Source organism: Populus trichocarpa, chromosome 1 (assembly GCF_000002775.5).
Source record: "Populus trichocarpa isolate Nisqually-1 chromosome 1, P.trichocarpa_v4.1, whole genome shotgun sequence".
Classification (NCBI taxonomy): Eukaryota; Viridiplantae; Streptophyta; class Magnoliopsida; order Malpighiales; family Salicaceae; genus Populus; species Populus trichocarpa.
Genome location: NC_037285.2, coordinates 17,974,904 through 17,994,726, shown reverse-complemented (window position 1 = coordinate 17,994,726; position 19,823 = coordinate 17,974,904). Strand labels below are relative to the sequence as shown.

At 33.1% G+C, this 19,823-nt stretch overlaps 1 protein-coding gene across 2 annotated transcripts; it reads right to left on the bottom strand.

The window, feature by feature from the left end:
- Nucleotides 1-459: 459 nt before the first annotated feature.
- On the bottom strand, nt 460-6,431 carry LOC18094794 (uncharacterized protein At1g51745). Of its 2 annotated transcripts, none has more exons than XM_024590363.2 (3): nt 5,659-6,431; nt 2,285-3,355; nt 460-2,006 (listed from the first exon to the last, which is right to left on the bottom strand). In XM_024590363.2, exons 1-3 carry the CDS (start codon nt 5,771-5,773, stop codon nt 934-936), a joined length of 2,259 nt encoding a protein of 752 aa, XP_024446131.1. In that variant the 5' UTR covers nt 5,774-6,431; the 3' UTR covers nt 460-933. The 2 variants fall into 2 exon arrangements, with proteins under 2 accessions (XP_024446131.1, XP_024446126.1); XM_024590358.2 differs by having other exon boundaries at nt 2,285-3,333; nt 5,659-6,429.
- Between the last annotated feature and the right edge of the window lie 13,392 nt (nt 6,432-19,823).

The window sequence follows — 19,823 nt, the reverse complement described above, 5'->3', positions numbered from 1 at the left end:
CAAGAAATTTAATATTAAAACTTTCTCAAAATACTCATCTAACATTTTTTATTTTTTTTAAGAAATAAAATGGAAGTAATTAGAATAATATATGAATATAATAAATTAAATTTTTTCTTTTTTGAACATATAAATTTAATAATTAAAAAAGAAAAAAACAATTGATTCGAAACATGTAAATGTAAAGGAAACCGCCCAGTTGCTATCAAATGTCCCCTAGCCTAGTAATCAAACAAGTCATGCATGCCTGATTTCTTACCGTATTTCAAAAACTACCATCTCTTTAAAATTTACATGGAAAATCAATGGAAGCATTTCTTAATTTAGTTTCAAAAAACACAAAAGTTGATAAAATTATTGGCAATCCAAGTGAAAGATAGCGAATTGAGGATACCAACTAGCCACATTCCTGGCTCAGGAAAAAAAACAAAGAAAATCAGGTAGGAAACAAGGTCCGGAGACACAACCTTCTGCATCATCAGTTGCATATTGCAATAAGCAATGGCAAAGAAAAAACATGGTTTGGTAGTAAAATTACTAACCATGCCCCAAACCAGTTACAGGAAAATTAATAGGTTATTAGCCCTCTAAACCAACCTCAATTCATGAATTAAACCTGGCATCAGACCACAAGTACCTATTACCGAGGTCGCCATCTTTGATTTACACCTCAACTACCGTTACATATATACATAGCTAGACAGCCTCCATTGATCTCAATCCTGTCTGTTCATCTCTACAATGGTAAAGGGCTTGTACCGAGGGATTCTACCTTCACCTCTACCTTCAGGGTGGAGCACGCTTGCCACAAATCGGGCATCATTTGAATATGCAGAAAACCGGGTTCCCCAACTACAACTGGCTCCAATGACCCCAACAAAACAAATTTATCAGATATAATTCATACTCTCCAACCTTTCCAGAGAACAAGATTCACGAGTTGCTTGATGTAAAGGCACAGTGTGTTTGCCTTGCTGAACCATTCACTGCCTCGTTTATCCTACTGAACACTAATTTGAGGGGGATACAAGTTACGGCAGGACCCTTGGACTTCTCCACCACCAGTTTCCTATCTTCTACTTTTTTTCCAGTCAATGAAGATAGTTTCCGAATCTTTTTAGACAACAGCCCACATTTCCTTAATTTGTGTGATTTACTAGGTGAAGATAGTGGTTTCATTGTCATATGCCTGGCAGGTATCCTACCAGCTTCTAAATTCCGCATAGCTGCATAAACCAATTTGGGAGTTTCTATTTCAGTAACATGCACTGTATCCCCTTCATTGCTACCAAGCAATAGATCAGAATAGCCATCCTGTAAATTCTCAATTGTTAAAGGGTGACCAACAATGGCTTTACCATTCAATTTACTCATTAGGGAAACCAATGGAACATGCTGCTGCCGGTAGTTTTGTTGAACCTTGATGTCAACATTAAATAGTTTTGAACCTGAGGAGAAATTTCTGCCAGAAAAATCTGATGTCTGATATCTGGAATTAACTGTGAAGCGTGATTGACGGTAGGGAAGTGACCTTTGAGGCACAGACATCTCCACCATTAACCCCTTCATACTAAGATCCCCCTGAGGAAAAGACTTGCTCCAGTCCCGTACCGCATCCCCATGGTCTTCAGTAAATGGTTGGGATTTACCTCCGCTGCAATCAACTTCCTGACCAGGACCCTGACAGAATTCATCCAAATGCTCCATACCTGCCAAGAACACATTGGGTTCATCATCCATGTCCAGATCTTTTCTCGAGTCTTGATTTTTATTTTTACTTGTGTGTCTTGAATTCCTCTTTCCTTTTGACTGCCACTTTGATGTACCTTTCTCTATCCTTTGGCTGATATTATTATAAACACAATTGACTGCCAGACTAGTGGAACCAGATTCATTACAGGCTTCATTTTTAAACAATACAGCTTCTGCTTGTCTACTTTGACTAGATTGCCTCCCCAATCCACCAATTTGCTGCCTTCCAGATGAACAGGACATAGGAGAAATTCCTGGAGAACAAAATGAAAAATCAGCACAAGTAGAAAATTCCTCTACAGTAGTTGGCATACCCCAAGTCTGTTAAACAAAGAGATACAACAGTGTGCTTAGATAAGACACTTAAAAAGAAATTATACAAACATTAGATAAATAGGACTAGCAAACAAGTTATGTCCAATGTTCTCAGTTATGCTACTAAAGAGATTGGACAACCTATGCATGGAATGAAAAACAGGTAAACAGAGAAGGGTGCATGCTCTGAAGTTTTAAATGTCCTAATCAACCATACCTGTAGAGTGTTTTTCCTCCCCAACAAATGGTACATCAAATAACCTGTCTGCAGAATCGTTCTCAGTTAGCCCAGATACGCTAGAAATATCTTTTTCCTTCTTCAAGTTGTGATTAATGAGGGGAGCATCATAAACATGCTCAGAAGACTTTAATGAGCCATCATTCTCACAAGAAACTCCAGTATTGTCTGAGTTATTATTAATTGCAATAGAACAGTCCTTTCTAGACTCATTTGACTCTAATCCAGAAATCTTACTGTCAGATAATCCAGGAAGTGGTGAGCTACTTGAACTGGGAATTTGGTCACAAATAACTGGAACACACACCATGGTCGTACTCTCTAAAACTTTCGTCAGTGGTCGGTGACGATTTTTTCTTTTCAATAGCTCATTAACATTTGCTACTTGAGACCTTTTTCTTTTCAGCAACGAGTTATAACCTTTGCTACCATTTACAGGACTGAAATTAGGCATACAATTCCCAATGCTTGAATCTCCTACACCAATTCCAAGATCCTCGAGTCCTCTCATACGCTTAATTCCTTCTGTTCCATCATCCTCAGAATCATTTGGGGTTCTTCTTCTCTTTCCTGGCAAAGATTGCACCTTACAAGCACCAAGATGATTTGGATCTTCAGAAGATGTACCAGACTGTGATAACTCTGGTGCTAAATCTGAATGTGAACCTGAATCAGAATCCAAACTAGAATCTGAATCAGCAATCGCATCTGAATTATCTTCAGAATCACTATCCCCATCAGTCATATCACCGTCTTCTTTTCCAGAAAATGACATGCTTGATTCTTTGGCTGAACTACCATGCTCTTCACCCAAATTATCACTTCTAGAGAAGAAGTCCAGCTGATCCTGGCCTAGGCGAGCATTCTCAATCTCTAAGGCATGGAGAATGGCATCTTCCCTCCGAGCATATTTCACCACTCTCTTATTACCATTTGCAGCGGAAGCCTTTGCCTTTTCAATACATTCATCATATTCCCCACATCGAAATGCCTTCACCCTTTTGGATTTTTCAAGATTATACCAATCCCTAAACCAACAAAATAAAGCGTCTGTTACACAAAAATCATATCTATATGAGGTGAAGATTTTATATTTGAATGTTACTTAAGAATTCAAATTCTTCAGAGAAAAAAACTGTAAACTTCAGCCTCAAAAATTTAAAAAAAAAAGATAAGAAAAAAGAAAAGAAAATAAAATTAATATCACAGAAGTGTTATGCACAAACACTGTTCCAACTTAGTACTTTTAATACCAGCATCAGCCAAGACAGACACAAGCATCATACAGCACAGACACAAAAGAGGACCTTCATGGATACATATTTATTTGCATGTTTAAGCATCTTGAGAAACAAAACTCGGTTCAAAAGCTGCAAAAACTCTACCAGGTTCTATTACTACCTCATACAACGGGTATCCAGATGCGAGAGGGCAATAAAACTTCTGAGCCAACATTTGGGTTTGCATAAACATAGAAATCTCATCAGCCTCGAGCTTGACCACCTCATAAACAACTAAAATAGTGTAATTAGAAATTACAGATCAGTCCTCAGCACATCTGCTTGCATGATCATCCAAGCCAACTTACTCCAACTAGAATTGACAGATAATATGACTGAAGTAAAAGTCCATCTAATGATGGCTAACACCCAGATAAATGCCACGAGGACCACAAACAGCAACAAGAAGGTACAATAATGAGTATTAAGATTCCTGTGTCCCACATAATAGACACGTGTGCAGTTTCAAATCCCAAAATATATGTGCCTCTGATAGCAATATCATATAACACTAATTCTTTTGAAATCTAACCTAAGCCTCTCCTGCTTCATCACTAGATGCACATCACAAGAAACAATACAAATAGAAATAATACATAAAACTCGCAGAAATGGAGTCATTAAACTCGAAGTTTTTGTTCAGTGGAATGCACCATCTACACAGAAGCTTTAAAATATTTGTTTCCCATGGAGAATTCGGATGGACTCAACACAATGTTTGTGTGCTTTTATGCTATAAACAATCTGTATGGTTTAGAATAGGGGAGATATGTCCCTATTTTTGGAAACAAAATATGCCCCAACCTAAAAACACAGAACACAGTCTCGCCCTTTTAGTATACATGCCAACCATGAAGAAAAGGGCAACCAAAATGGGCAAAAAGCTTGAGTTATCTTCTCTAAAACTGAGCTGTAGAAGTAACACATTACAAAGATGGACAAAGCCTCAGTTCAGAAAAGGTTAATAGGAAACCAAGGTCCAAAGCACAAAAATAGTACAAATTGTCCAGAAAGATAGATCTATTTATAGATCTCAACAAACACAACAGGAATATCGTTCTGGCATGACAGCACAGAAAAATATAAGCACACATCAAGCCTCACAATATGCAGAGGTATGAATCTAGTATAGTAGCATTTCAAGAAAAGTACTGGATCAGCTGCTGAGTGGTGGAGCCACACTCAATGATGAAACATTGTAGTTGTGTTAGTAGTAGAAACCATGTTATTAAGAAAGATGGATAGGGTTTAGAAGCTACAAAACTAGGTAGATGTAGATTGTGGCATCAAACTATACCATAATCAAGCACGTCTTAAACTGATATCAAATAAACATGAAGTTCAAAAAGCAACAACAATGCAGGTCATAATGCAGCAGAGATGATCCTAATGAGGAGGTGATAGTTTTGGTGGCAGCTATGCAGATGCAAGTTAATGAGATGATGAGCTAATGTTCTCCCATTCTCAAATCCACTAAATAAGAGAGCTTACACTTTTCAGTTTTTCATAATGTGTTCCCAATCATACCAAACCAAACGTGTTCCCAACAGAAGTTTCATACAAGTATCCAACACCAATTAACATGAACTTTATGATAGAAAATAGAATCGAAAAATAAACACTCTGGAACAGAGAAAAATGTCCGAAATAACAACACCAGATATATACATAAATTTGGGAGGGGGGGCAACCTATTTGGACATGTGTGCAAACAAGAAGCCAACCCGAAAAATCCAATTTTTACCATAAAACTAAAGCACCGAAAAAATTTGCAATAAAAATCCACAGAACCATCAAAACCAGGAAAAAGATCTGTCAAATAAAAGCTCCAGAAACTGCAATGAATCAATTATCTATTTCATAAGCCAGGAAGCACTAGCAAAACTGCAACAGATCAATGCATGCACACAAATCCCAGACCCTCGCAGCCATTCAAAACAACTCAAACAAAACCACCGGCAACTAACAAAGATAGTACAACTTGTATAAAATAAAAAGAAAACGAAAGAAAACACAAATGCCAGACTGATCAAAATCTAGAAACTAACAACAAGAGATAGTAAAGGCGCTTACACACTAGCATCCTCGCGTCCGAGAAGTTTGACAGGAGTGCCTGATCTTGGCGAGACCAAACTACCTTCGGAAATTTCATCAAGACCCACAATCCGACCCGGCCACCATGACCCATTTCTACGGCGGACCCAAACTAAAGCACCCACAGACGCATCAATGGCTTTGGTGGTGTTGTTGTTGTTATTACTGTTGAGGTTATCAGAGCTACTGCCCATCTCAGAAAACCCCAACTCAATCTTTGCAGACCCAAAAAGAAAACGAAAAATATAAAATATAAAAAGAAAAAAAGAAAAGCCACAGAGAATCTCTTGCAAATCAATCAAAACCCAATATTTTGAAGGGAGCCCAGGTGCCAAAACCAGCTACGAAGGTCGGTTTCATGGAGAAATGCTTACAACCCTTTAAAACCTGGAATATAAAAGATACAAAAAGGGGAGGAAATCAGCAAAATAAAGAAAACACAATATTGCATTCAAGTTGCAACACAAAACCCCTAATAAACCCTGGATTGAAGGGTTTCGTAAAAAGAAAGAGATCCGAAGAAGGAGATCTGGGAGGGTTTTTTATTTTATTGTTAGTTGTTGCGGTTGTTTAAAGAAAAAAGGACAGCTTTCTTGAATTTTTTTAGTGGGTTTTCTGTTCTCATTTGTAATTTAGCTTTTAAGCTTCTTCTTTTTTATTATTATTATTACGATTTTTTTTTTTCAGGATGTAAGAGAGAGAGACGAGAGAAGCAGGGTTGTTATGTGTGTCTGTATTTTTTCTTTTTTCATTTCTCTTTTTCCTCTCAAGGGGAGAGAACACTTCTCCTGCGTGGTTTGCAATTTTATGACTTGCAATTTTTTACCTTTGAGTCACTTCTCATGCGTGGTTTGTTACCATTTTTATTTTTTTAAAAGTATTTTTTATTTAAAAATATATTTAAATAATATTTTTTATTTTTTAAATTTTATTTTTGATATAAAAAAATTAAAAACATAAAAATAAATTAATTTAAAGAAAAAAAATTCAGATTTTTACAAAAGTATTTTTTAACCATAAAAACAAATAAGGTCTAAAATTATACGTGATCAGTTTTACTCATGAACCATTAATCATTTACGAATTGATTAAGAACAAAAAAGTCTTTTAACGTTTGTTCACCATAGTAAAATAACTTAAATATCCTTAAAAATAAACTATTATCTAGGAGCCTTTTAAGATTTTTATTTTTTTAAGTACAACAAAATGATTTAATTATCCTTAAAAGCATAATATTTTGAACTGACATCTAGGAATTTTCTCATATTTTCATCCTAGTATTTTAGTTATAATGAGGTTGAATAAGGAGCAATTTGATAATTTAATAAATATAAAATATTTGATGTAGTCGGGCCTACCATAACGGGTGGTTTTAAGCAGTCAAGTGTGGGTCTACCATAACTAGATAAGGATTTGCCTCGGACAGATTATGTGGATGGCCTAACAGATACATTTATGGACCGGTGGGACAAATAAAGGTCCAAGACGAGGTTTGGTCACGCCAAACTAAAATAACATCCCAAAAGAACCATAACTTTTTATCCGACCGTTGAATCGTGTTTAAATTTTTACAAGAGTTCCCGAAGGCTATTTTTCTTATAGTTTCCACTATGTTGCTACGCGGATTGTCAGATCTTTAGATATCAAAAATCTCGCCAAAGGCCCCCAATTGTGGTAGTTTTTGTGATTTTTCTTTTTATTTTGGATTTTACGCTTCTTTCCTTTGTAATTTTGCATTTTTGTTTTTGTTTTCTAGTTGAGGTAGGATTTCTGGCTTATTTAAGGCTTTATAAACCTCCTAATGAGGTAGAATTGATTATCATTATTTTAAAGAAAAAAAACTTGTGAATTTGGGACTCATATGTGCAGCTTCTTTTGTCTATAAAAATATTTTGTGTTCTTTATTTAATAATTGTCTTTAGTTTCAATCTACATCAATATTATTTAAAAATCAAAAGTAGTTGGCGTGTGCGTGAGGGCTACCCTTGTGCCCTTCAGGGGGTGCATGAGTGGTCAGGTAAAGTCCAAACGATGGTTTTCGAGGTGACGTTTGAAACACAAATAAATTTCATTACCAATTTAAATTTTGATTCAAAAAATCATTTTCATCCTCCTATTTTGTTTTTTCAATCTTCACATTCTCTATAATTACTCAAGATTCAATTTTGACAAAAAGTTTATTTTTTTATTTTTCAGTTCCTCGGTTTTAGGGAGGAGAGAAAAAGTCGTTGGTTGACATCGATTTTGAACACTAAAAAGGTCTATTTTGGTATCAATAGGTTCCATTCAACAAGAAAATTTTGATGATGGTTGTTTTGAAAATCAAAATTGTGTCAAAAAACATATCAAAACTAATAAAAAAATCTTTTTACCTGGTTTGATTATGTGTTCTTTGACTATTTTTAGGTTTTTTAGCTTGATAAATTAGTTTTTTTTATATGTTATGAGGGTGTTATCTAGATGTTTGTAGACAAAAATGGGTCGAATAATAGGTTTTTAACAAAACAAAAACCAACCTATGATTTTTTAGCCACCACTGGTGGCTAGAATCTGGGTAAGAGTAGACGATGTGTCATCAATCTTTTTTTTTTTTTAAGGCAGACCCCTGCAAAACCCTTATAAAAAGAAAAAAAGGCTCAGACACGCGGCCTAAGCTAGAGGTCCACACATCTAGGCCACTTAGGTCAGGCCCAAATGAAAGCCTTTTTTATTATTTCTTGTCCTTCAATATTTTTCCTTCCAATTACATCCTTTAACTTTTAAAAAAAATCCTCTATTTTTTTTATCATATATTTAGCTAAAAAATAAAATTATTAATCCTAATGAGGTCCATGACTTGAGTCACAGATTTGACAGATTAAGTCATGAAACCCTGATCTATCTAATATGTTTTCATCTTTTTTAAAATAAAAAAAAAATTTCTTCCAATTTCATCTTTTAACCTTTTTTTTAAAAAAATTTCTCTCTATTTTCTGTTATCATATATTTAGGTAAAAATAATTTAAAAAATAAAACTATTTAAACCCAATGAAGTCCATGATCCAGGTTGCGAGTTTGGCGGGTTAAGCCACAAAATGAAGGTCGATCCAATATATTATCATCTCAATATATTTTGAATAATTACTTGTTTAATGTTATGATTGATTTCTTTAGGATTGATTGATTCCGATTTGTTTTTTAAAGGGTTATCATGGTCTTAAAACCCGTGTCGTGAGTTCAGCAGGTGAATCAAAGTTGACCAGGATCAATTCAATATGTCATCATACAAAAACGTTTTTTTGAATCCACATTCTTGGATTTTTTTGGGCATCTAGGTTTTTTTACTTTAAAAAAATTGATCTAACATGTAGCATGGAGGAGTAGCCTAGTAGATGTATATTCAAACATTTTGAAAAGGTGTTTGGCCAAGATTTTATATCTAATAGTTAATCAAATATAGATATATCTTTGAAATGTCAATGAAATTCGAATATAATACCACATGCTAATTAAGTTATCTTTAATATTTTGAGCTAATTTCTCAATAACAAATGTTTAGAATAATCATTTAAAATTACGTTATATACGAATTAATAGTATGTTATAAAAAAATTATAAAAATTTTGTAAATTGTCTAAAAAGAGGTAGCGTTTTAGGGTTTCAAAAACATTTTTTATTGAATCAAATGTTTCAAATGTAATTGAGCTTTAACTTTTAGATAATACTACTAATTGCAATTGAAAGAAATATTAGGTTTTATTTTTGTAAGCAAAATAATATTTTATTTTTATGTTAATATATTTAAGAGATTTATACTTAAATCTTGAGGTATTTATGAGCATCTTCATATGTTTATGGGTACATATATTTATATGGATATCATATAAGCCTATTTTTTATATGTAAATATCATTTTTTTATAACATTAATCGATGTAGGATTCTAACACGAATATATACCTCTATAACAAAATAAAAAAGAAGAAACCTCACTATGTATTTATCTCAATGACTTCCATTTCTATTGCAAGTCTCATCTATGTCAACCACAGTTCTCTCCTATTAAAGCACATTTAGCATTGAGAAAATCATAACTCAAGTATCATAATGTTATCAAGAGTTGAACACTCAATAAGTTTTTTCATCTAAGAGAATAATCATTACCCTTCATTCCAAGTCAAAAATCATGTCTTTCTATTTTATGATTCATTTGCATCACTTTTCATCCAACAATTTAATTGACTTTTCATCTGCAATAAAGGTAGCAATTATGAGAGCTAATATATTGTCCATTGTCTATACTTATTCTAACTAATAGCGAATCATTGGCTCTTGTTAAAATTTGTTGTATTCAATCATCTTAGCTAAATAATCAACACCACCACTATTTATTGTAGAGATATGAATCCAGGGTTTTGTAAGTCTCTTTATAGATCTTTTTATATACAAATGTTTACATGTATAAATAGAAACGCCTATATTTAAAAAGTTTATAAGCTATTAAGTTATAAATCCATTATGTATTGTTTAAATTACTAATCATGCGATACTAACTCACATATGTGGCTCATAAAATCTCACTCTTTCATATGAGCTCCATTTACTTTGAACACAACTCCTTTTCCAATAAAAAAGCATTATCAACATCTCTAGTATAACAATTGCAATTTAAGTATCGTTGTTGCTACCTATTTTTTACCCTATTTTTTGAAAAAAAATCAAAAAATAGCAAAAACAACAAAAACCCAAGAATATGTTTTTGACATCTTCGCGTCACTTGCAACGTCTTTTTCAACATATTCAGTTGTTAACACACTTTTTAAGTCAACGTTGAAGTTGCTATTTTTCAAAAAAATTAAAATACAAAAAATCAAAATTTTCAAAGGGATCAAATTGTTTTTGGGTTGCTAGTTTTCAAGCAAACTTGGTAACTAGCAATTTAAAATAACAAACTATTTTACCTATAAATAGGTGGTTACACATACATAAAAGGGGAGAGATTAGATGAGAGATTAGGAGCAAAAATTTAAAGGGGTATTAGCTAGAGAGGCCAACAAAAAAAACATAAGAAATAAGCTTTCTTTCTCCTGCATAGTAGAGATTGAGGCTCTTTAGATCTACCAATTCACGCTCCTTCAACAACAGCAGTGCGTGAATTCATGCGCCGATAATGTTGGTGATGTGTGGTACAGGCGCTGCCACTATTCTAACGGTTTTCCAGTGTATATTCCAATATATCCTAAACATTTCAAATGCCTCGGAAGGTTGATCTATAAACTCAAATCATTTTTTGACAAATTGCAAAAACTGTGAAATTTTGGAACCAAATGCTTGTTATTTTTGTATAGTATTGGATTGTTAATTTGGTTTGGATTTCAAAATAATTTAATTATTTTTGTTGGATTATAGGTTTATTTTTTGGGGTTGTAATTGTTTTGTGGACGTTAAATATTGGTGCATGAGTTATGTTCAGGTTGGTTTGATTTATTTAGATTAACATGAAATTTCAACAAAATAGGGGAAATTAATAAAATTTATGTGGATGTTTGGCGTTGTTCGATTTTGAGTTAATGAACGATAATTTGTTTTGAATTGATATCGTGGTTAAAATAGAATTTATAAAAACATTTTATTTGCGTGTTGCCAAATATGACCAATTCTCTCAAAAAAATATACAGAAAAAATCATATTTTTTAAGAAAAAAATAGAATACATGGTATGCTTTTATTTTTTAGCGTACATTTTGGATTTAATAACCAGTTTATTGAATCCACGAGAATTTGGCTAATATTTCAATATTTAAATTTTTAATTCATGAGGATTAATGGTTACATATTCTGGTATAAATACTGGACCTCTAAGCAAGGCTGATATTTAAATATCATGAGTTAACTAGAAAATTCTCAAAATTATTCTAAATATTCATCAATTTTAATTGGGAGCATTTTTCACCTTAATATACAAATTACGGAAAACCGTTTTCATAAGAATTTATTTGGGTACACGAGCCCATAATAAATTCTTAACATCAACTTCATTCACACGAATAAATCTCAATCCTAAGCCACAAATAGACCACTGATAAAAAAAAACCATTAAAACCTCTAAACTATATCAAACCACACAAAACAGCTTACCTTGGGTAGGCACTAGGGGTGTTAATACCTTTATTAGCGACAACCAGTCCCTTATCCTTGAATCTCTGATAAAACCAGTACACATAGATTTCCTAGCGACCCTAAACCAAATAACTAGGTGACAACTCTAACGACCCCTCGACGTCACACGACCACATTCGACAATTGCAATGCAATCAAAAGCTAAACACTCTATATATATAAAAGCTTGCATATTCAATAGCCTTCACCCACCCTCCACTTCTAAGATAGGAATCACATCTTAAAACTCTAGAAACCATCCGTGTTGTTCCTTTTCTAACAATTCAACTAATTACTTACTTCACGAAAAAGACAATGACAACTATATCGATAATATCTAATATCTCCATGCTCATTTCAACCAATTAACAAAACATTGGCTCTAATAAGTACTTTTAGTCAACAAAATCCAATGTCTCCGTACTTGTTCCAACCAATTATAACATAATAGTGGTTCTAATAAACACTTGGCAACCAATCCATCTATCTTATGCCAGTTGTCATGGAGATTTGCACTTAGAGAGTTTGCGAGCCTATTCATGGGCTTAAATACACAATGACATATATTAATGGACACCATCTCTAGTTCAAAATCCCAAGCTATTAGGTTATGGATCTATTCTTATATATAAGCACTTCATTGTTTATAATCAAAGGTATATATCATTTAATGATATTGTCGTACCTTTCTCACGAGGGTGAGATGTCGCGGAAACACTTCTTGGGTGGTGTTCTAGAAGGTCTTTAGTTGGATAAGGAAATCACCACCTAATATTATGGATACTAGAAACCCTAACTGGTCTTTTAGAGATTCTAGACAAGAGATTGGTTATGTAAAGGAAATGTATTAACACCCTTAGTACGTCTTGAGATAAGTTGCGTTGTTTTTTCTCTTTATTTGTTATGGATTGATGATGTTTCTATTCCTATTAGCCTACTATGGTGGGTTTGTTATAATGAACAAACCCTGATTTCCTAGGTCAAGAACTTGGTTTGGAATGGTGAAATGTCCTCAATTATCATTGGGGCTTCTTTTAGGGTAAAATTGGAGGTTTTGGCTATTGCATCATTCCAAATAATATTTTAGATAAAATTCATTTTATCTTTATATTAGAAGTTAATGAGTTATATTATTCCCAATAATATTTTGAATATTAACCTCATGCAAGTTTTTTATCCTTATATTAAAGTGAGTAATAATAAATTATTATTCTTAATAATATTTTGGATATTAACCTTTTTTAGGTTCTTTATCCTTATATTAAAAGTGAATAATATTTTCTTGTCAAAAATAAATTTTTAATATTTTTTAAATATAGACCAAAACCTTTTGGAATTTTATAATCTTGTTGTAAAATCCATACAACACCTTTTTAAAACATGCCAAAGTATTTAAAAAAAATGCTCAAATAATTTTAAGGATTTTTGGCCATATGCAATTAAAACATTGGATTAATTAAAAAAATTCTTTTTTTTCTTTTTTTACCAATTTTTTAACATAAAATAAAATATAATGCAAACACAAACACATTTTTTTTCCACTAATTACTCACACACCAAAAAATTTCACATGTTTACAAACCACCAAAAACTCTGAATTTAACAATAATTTAAACACATATAATAAACATCTAAAATTTGCAACATGGTCCTTCCCAAATGTTGAAAATAATCTGGAGGAGTTGCTAGAAACTCTAGAACAATGTTGGAAGACTTATGGAAGTGGTGGAACACTAGTGGCGCATGGGTTCACGCGTTGCCAGTAAAGACAAAGAAAATAGGTGGATCTAGAGTGGTTCCTCTTCCTTCTTGTATCGGCAATGACACTAAGCAATACCTGCAAAAGAGAAAGTTCCACAAGCAAGCATTCAATTTTTTTTTCCTTTTTTTAGATTTGCTAAAACCAAAAATTTGATGCAATTGGAGTATATGTCATCATGGTATAAGATCAGAGAGAGGGAGTTAACGTTAATTTTTTTGTTGTTATTGTGGTCGACATAAAGAAGAGAGAGAGTTATCGGTTATGGTTATTTATGGCCACTGGGGAAAAAAAATGGAAAAGCTGGGTTTGATTTGAAGAAATAGTGAAAAGGCTGAAATAAGTGGTTGAGGAGATCAAGTGAAATGGCAAAAACGGGGAGATCTAGTATGGGGGGTAGTACAATGATTGAGGTTGGAACTTTGGTGGTGGTGGTGTCGCAGACATCCTTGGCTATTTTTTAGTTATGAGGGAACTACAATTGAGTTTTAGTTGGTCTGATAGGTTAGAAATGTGGAAGCTTCGATTTTAGTAGATAGAAAGATGAAGTCTAAGTGGCTGTTGAGCTTTTAATTGTGGTTATTTGATTGTTGAAGAAAGAAGATGGTGGGGTGGTCAAGAGCTGTTGATGAGTCTGTTGGTGTGGCTGTCTTGAAAAGTGAGAGGGGTTGTTAATGGGTGCTGCTTCTTTGCTATTGTGGGAAGGAAAAATAAGGATTTATAGGTGGTGATGCCACGACTTAGTCACTGGTTGTGAAGGAGAAAAAGAAGGCAATTAGGAAACTAAAGGAAAAAAAGCTACTAGTATGGGTTTTGGAGGGAAGCTACCGATGATGGTGACAATGGGCTGAAGGAGGCCAGGTTTGGTCAATGTTTTTGCTAGTGGAGATGGAGGTTGTGGGTGTGTTTTTTTTTTCTTTTTGTGTGGTGGTTGGCGGTTGTGTTTGAAAAAAAAGGTTAGGTTTCCTTTTGTGTCTTTAGGAGAGTGTGTAAGCTGGAGAAAGTTTGGTATTTTTCCTTTTTGTTTTGTTTTATTTAATGGTATTCCTCGTCCCCCCCCCCCCTTTAAAGCAGCACACACACTTAATTTATATTGTAATTCCTTTGGCTTGAATGCAAAGCAAACCAACATCAATCATTGGACTTCAAGAATTAATCTATACCACCCATTTGATTTTTATAGCTTTATCGGAATAACTTAGAGGCAAAGCAAAGAAATATGGACCGTTGGATTGAGAATATTGATTGGGGACCATTCGATTAAAAATTGGGTTGCTTGCTGAGAGGGTTTTCAATTTTAAAATCAGTCATCTTTCTTCTACAATTACAATTAAATCACTAAAATAATAAATGCATTTTTTTCTCTTTTCATTTTTTATTTTTTTGTGTTTTGATTTTTGAAAAAAGCAACATCAATATCAACTCAATGAGCACATTAAAGATTGAACGCAACAAAAGTAGATTTTTTAATTTTAAATTATTTGGAAAAGACATTGAAAATGATGCAAATACGTCAAGAATATGTTTTTTTGTTGTTTTTTTGCTATTTTTTGGTTTTTTCGAATTTTGTATTTGAAAAATAGGATAAAAAATTGGGTAACAACATATATCCTCTCTTTACAATATTTACGGAGTAAAGACTTGTCAAGTGCTTTGCATAGTAAGTTTGTAAAGACAAACAAACTGTTTTAAAAAATTTGATCTTCTCAAAACTTTAGCTCGGTTGACCCGAGATTCTGTTTTCGCAGAAATCCCCTTCAACTAAAACTATGATTCAACTATTTCCATTAGGAAATGAATTTGTTCACTTTGGCAACTTTTGTTTCAGCTTAGTTGACCTGGAATCCTGAAGCTCAACAATTCCCTTCAAATAGAATCTTGGTTTTACAATTATTAAGAGAACCGTATTCTCACAGCTATTCTCTTGCGCAACTGTCTTCTTTTCCTACTTAGTTTAACTGAAATCTTGAATGTGGTGATCCTTTTTAATCTAAAACTTTGATTTTATAGTTTGGTTAACCTAAAATCCCAATTTGGTAATTCTCTTTAACCAAAATCGAAATTTTTGTATATAGCTCGGTTAACTTGGAAATCCTAATTCGGTGATACCCTTTAACCAGAACCAAAATCTTTGTATATATCTCGGTTAACCTGAAATACCAATCCGACGATCCTCTTTAACCATAACCAAAATCTTTGTCTTCAGTTCGGTTAATCTGAAATCCCAATTTGATAAATTCTTTTTAACCATAACCAAAATCTTTGTCACAACTACTAGGAGAACCATATTCTCACAATTATTTTCTTGTGCAACTTTTTTCTAACAGAGTCTTGTCATCTCAACGACCCATGTTTTCAACTCAGTTGACCTGAAAAATCCGGAATCTCAGTGATTCCCTTCGCTAGAACCTTCCCAATGTTTCTTAACTATTATGACTGAATCCAAAACATTATGATTGTGAGTTGAAAATTAAGGTTCCTGAAGGCAGAGTTCCCAAAACTCAGATTTCTTGATGCTTGGATTTTTCTTGTTCTTCCTGATGATAGGGTTTGAACTTTCTTTTCCTAACAACATGTTGACCTGAAGACTCTTATTGATGACATGGTTGATCCTTTTCTTTTTCTTTTTCTTTTCTTTTTCTTTTTCTTTAAGAATTTCCTAATAATAGGGTTTTTGTCACTTTTCTTTTCTTTACAAAAATGAAGCAGCATTCGACTTATGAATTTGCTTCTGGTTTGGCGAAAATTGTCTCTTCTCAACTTTTTTTTCTAGCTTAGTTGACCTGAAATCTTGCATCTCAGCAATTTCTTTCAACTAGAACTGAAGTTTTACAACTACCAGGAGAATTGTATTCTTACAATTATTCTTTTGGCATTGTTTTTCTGGTGGAGTCCTGTCATCTCAACGACTTTTGTTTTCAGCTCCATTGACCTGAAACATTTTGATTGGAGGGTTGACATATGATACTTTCCGGTCACGGGGTTGAATATTTTGACACTCCCCGATGCCAAAGAACTAATAAACTCCTGATAATAGGGTTTATCTTTTTTTTTTCTTAATTGCAGATTTAAAACTAAGATTCCTTGCTATCATAGCTCAATGAATTCTTTATTTGCCAACTCTGATTTCATTGTGGATTTTCCTGTAAAATTTCAAAAACACCTATGCAATGCATTGGAGTTGGATAACATGCATGCATCCTTACCTGGTTTGAAATATAAGCCCTTACATTTTTATGCTTCATCATCATAGGTTGTCTTTGCTTGCTACTTTTTCTTAATCCCTTAATCCACCAGCTCATTCAAGTTTACCATATGCCAATCCTCTACTTGAATGTAAGTGCTCTCATCTTAGACTGTCCATAATGATTATTGTTTTTATTATTTATCAGGTCATACCATGCTCCTAAGTATGGTATTGCTTGTTTTATCATACAAGAGTTTAATAAATCATTCAAATTCTTAGATTATTTCAAAAATTACCCTCTGATCAGTTGTGTGTATTCTTCCAACAATCATCAAAAGGTTTTCTAATGTCGACCTCATCTTAGATTGTCAATCAACCACGTAGTTGCCTTCAGTTGAACTATATTCTTCAAGCATATGTTATCATTGATTAGTACTTAAAAGTGCATTTTTATCAAGGTTTTATATCATCATTTTGCACTTAAAGTATCAATAACTCCTTAACTAGAGCATGTTTTATAATAACATGTCTAATAATATAAGATACCTTTAATTTATGGTAAATATTCATCTTAAATGCAGGTCTATCACATAAATCAAATGATTGATTAATGAGTTTAACTACTAAAATTGAGAAGACAAAGAGAGGGCTAAGTTTAATGGTTCAGTCCAAACTGGAACATCATACGGTTATTGGATCATAACTGGAGCTGTAGAACTTGGATTTAGGTCTGGTTTATATGTATGGAAAGCTAAGACATAGACCTAAAACTTTCATGAAGAGTTCAAGATTTAAAAGTGTCATTCTCGAGTTCAAATGATAGCAACAACAGAGAAGTTAGAATCTGTTCTACAGTTCAGACATTGTTCAGTGTTCAGCCCATATCTCGATTCTAGAAGTACAAATGTACCGATTCTTGTTTTGTTGGAAAGCTGAGATAATTTCCCAGAACTTTTATGAAGACTATCTATTCAAATTCTGGTATTAGCAATGATGTTTTCTGCAGACAAGAAGATAAAGAGTGTTACCAAGTCAAGACCCACTCAACAATTAGTCATCAAATCAATAGTTCCGTATTTTGGCCTATAAAAGGAGGCATTTGCCATGCATTTAGGCATCTTGATTTTCATATCAAGATCATGTTCTTGCTCTCTCTCTTTATATTTTTGTAATGCTTAAGTTTTATTTATATTAATCTCTTCTTTATGCTTTTCATTTTCTTTCCTTTACTTAGTTAACTTATATCTTATTTATGTTCTTATCTTGTTTATTTATGTTTCTCTCTTTCATTATGTTTAGCTAAGTTTATTATGTCAAGGTGAAAAGGTTACACTAATGGTGTAAGAATAAGTATAGTATAAACTCAACATGAACTTTAATGTTTGATACTAACATGTTTTGTATTTGTTATCTTGTTCACTTTTAATACTTTACTTGTTAAATGGTTAATCTAGATTTATGTTGTATAACCCTTGGTACAACAAATACTTGGCACTTTCATAACCCAACTGTATGGTATAATCGACATCTGTGCTATGAAAGGAACTTGATTTGTTGTTGACATAAGTTATAATCATGAATACCTGACAATATTTACAAGTATTAACATTATTCGAATAAGATAACTAATGTAATCATGTTAATAATTTATAATCCGATTGGAACCTACTTTGTGTGTGGTTTCCAGTTGAGTAATAAAAAGAGTTTATACTATACTTGTTTGAAATACCATTAGTGGATCCTCTAACCTTGACAATTATTTTATCCTTGTTTAATCCTTATATCAATATAACATCTCAAATCTCTCTTCAACTCCTTTTCTGTTATTATTTATTTCTTTATTTGTAGTTTATACAGTTAACCTCCCTGTGGTTTGACCCCGGTCTTGCCGGGTTATTTATTACTTCGACACTCCTACACTTGGGAGAAGACATCAACTCTTTGGTCGTGTCAATCATTAACTGCCATTGAATTGTTAAGTCATCTAGACATGCATTTTCATTTTCATGAGTGCATCTTTTCTACTCATAGCTTACAACAAAAGTTTATAATTGTACTTGGTGTTCTTCACAATTAATTGCTCTTATCCCGTCTAATCTTATTGAACAACTATTGTTGATATTTCTAGCAACCATTATATGTACTTATATAGCCATGAAGTTGTCGCCCAATTGGGCCATGCTTCTACAATATAATAACATTTCCTAGACTCTTAAATAAAACCATTACGTTATCCTTTGCTAATGATCTTTAACATCTTTTTAACTAATATGGCTAGGTTAATCCCTTTAGACGAAATCTATTTTAGAGATTCTCTTTCATTTCAAGGCTTAGTAATCAGCTAGACTCGATCGTGGAAAGAAATACATTATCATCATCACTGATGTTCCTTTTATCATTGACATCTATGCAGTGAAATGCACCTTGAATCGATAGGTTTCAAAGCAAATTGTCCTCGGTTAATCTAGGTAATGTGCATCCTTTCAACATTTATCCAAATGCACCCATGTGATAACATCTTTCAAGAGTCATAATCATATATCAAAGGGTAATCCATGCTTTTAGACATGAAGATGCCCCTCAAGTGCAGCGTTACTCTCAACTGCTACTGGAGTTCATTGAGTAATCCATAAACTTCTTAGGTAACATCGCCATTAGCTGAAATAGATGTGTCTATTCTTTTTTCTATCATCAAAAGGCATTGTCATTGCCAGATGTTAACCACAACTTTGATGGATTTCACTGAATCATAATTTGATTATGTGCTTCTTTGCCCCCTAGTTTATTTGAATATTATTTGTTTTCCCTATAAGGATCCACTACATTGTCCCTAGTTTCTACTTTTTAAGGACGACTCATAACAAGTGTCAATAAGACTTTGCAAACTTGGTCAATGACTTTTTGTTTGAAAATTTCTTTCTTGTTTTGGAATCAACTTTCTAAATTTCAAGAATTATATCCATTCAAATATAATTGTTGTAAAGAAATCAGAGAGATGCAATTTTTGAAAGTATTTTTAAAGTTTAAACCTCTTTGGTTGAAGACCTAAAACACACCATTCA

Coding starts and splice junctions, on each gene's coding strand:
- LOC18094794 (XM_024590358.2), bottom strand. CDS start 5,873: ATGGGCAGTAGCTCTGATAACCTCAACAGTAATAACAACAACAACACC. Junction 3,334..5,658: donor GGACGCGAGGATGCTAGTGT/GTAAGCGCCTTT, acceptor TTGTTGGTTTAG/GGATTGGTATAATCTTGAAA. Junction 2,007..2,284: donor GGAGGAAAAACACTCTACAG/GTATGGTTGATT, acceptor TTTGTTCTCCAG/GAATTTCTCCTATGTCCTGT.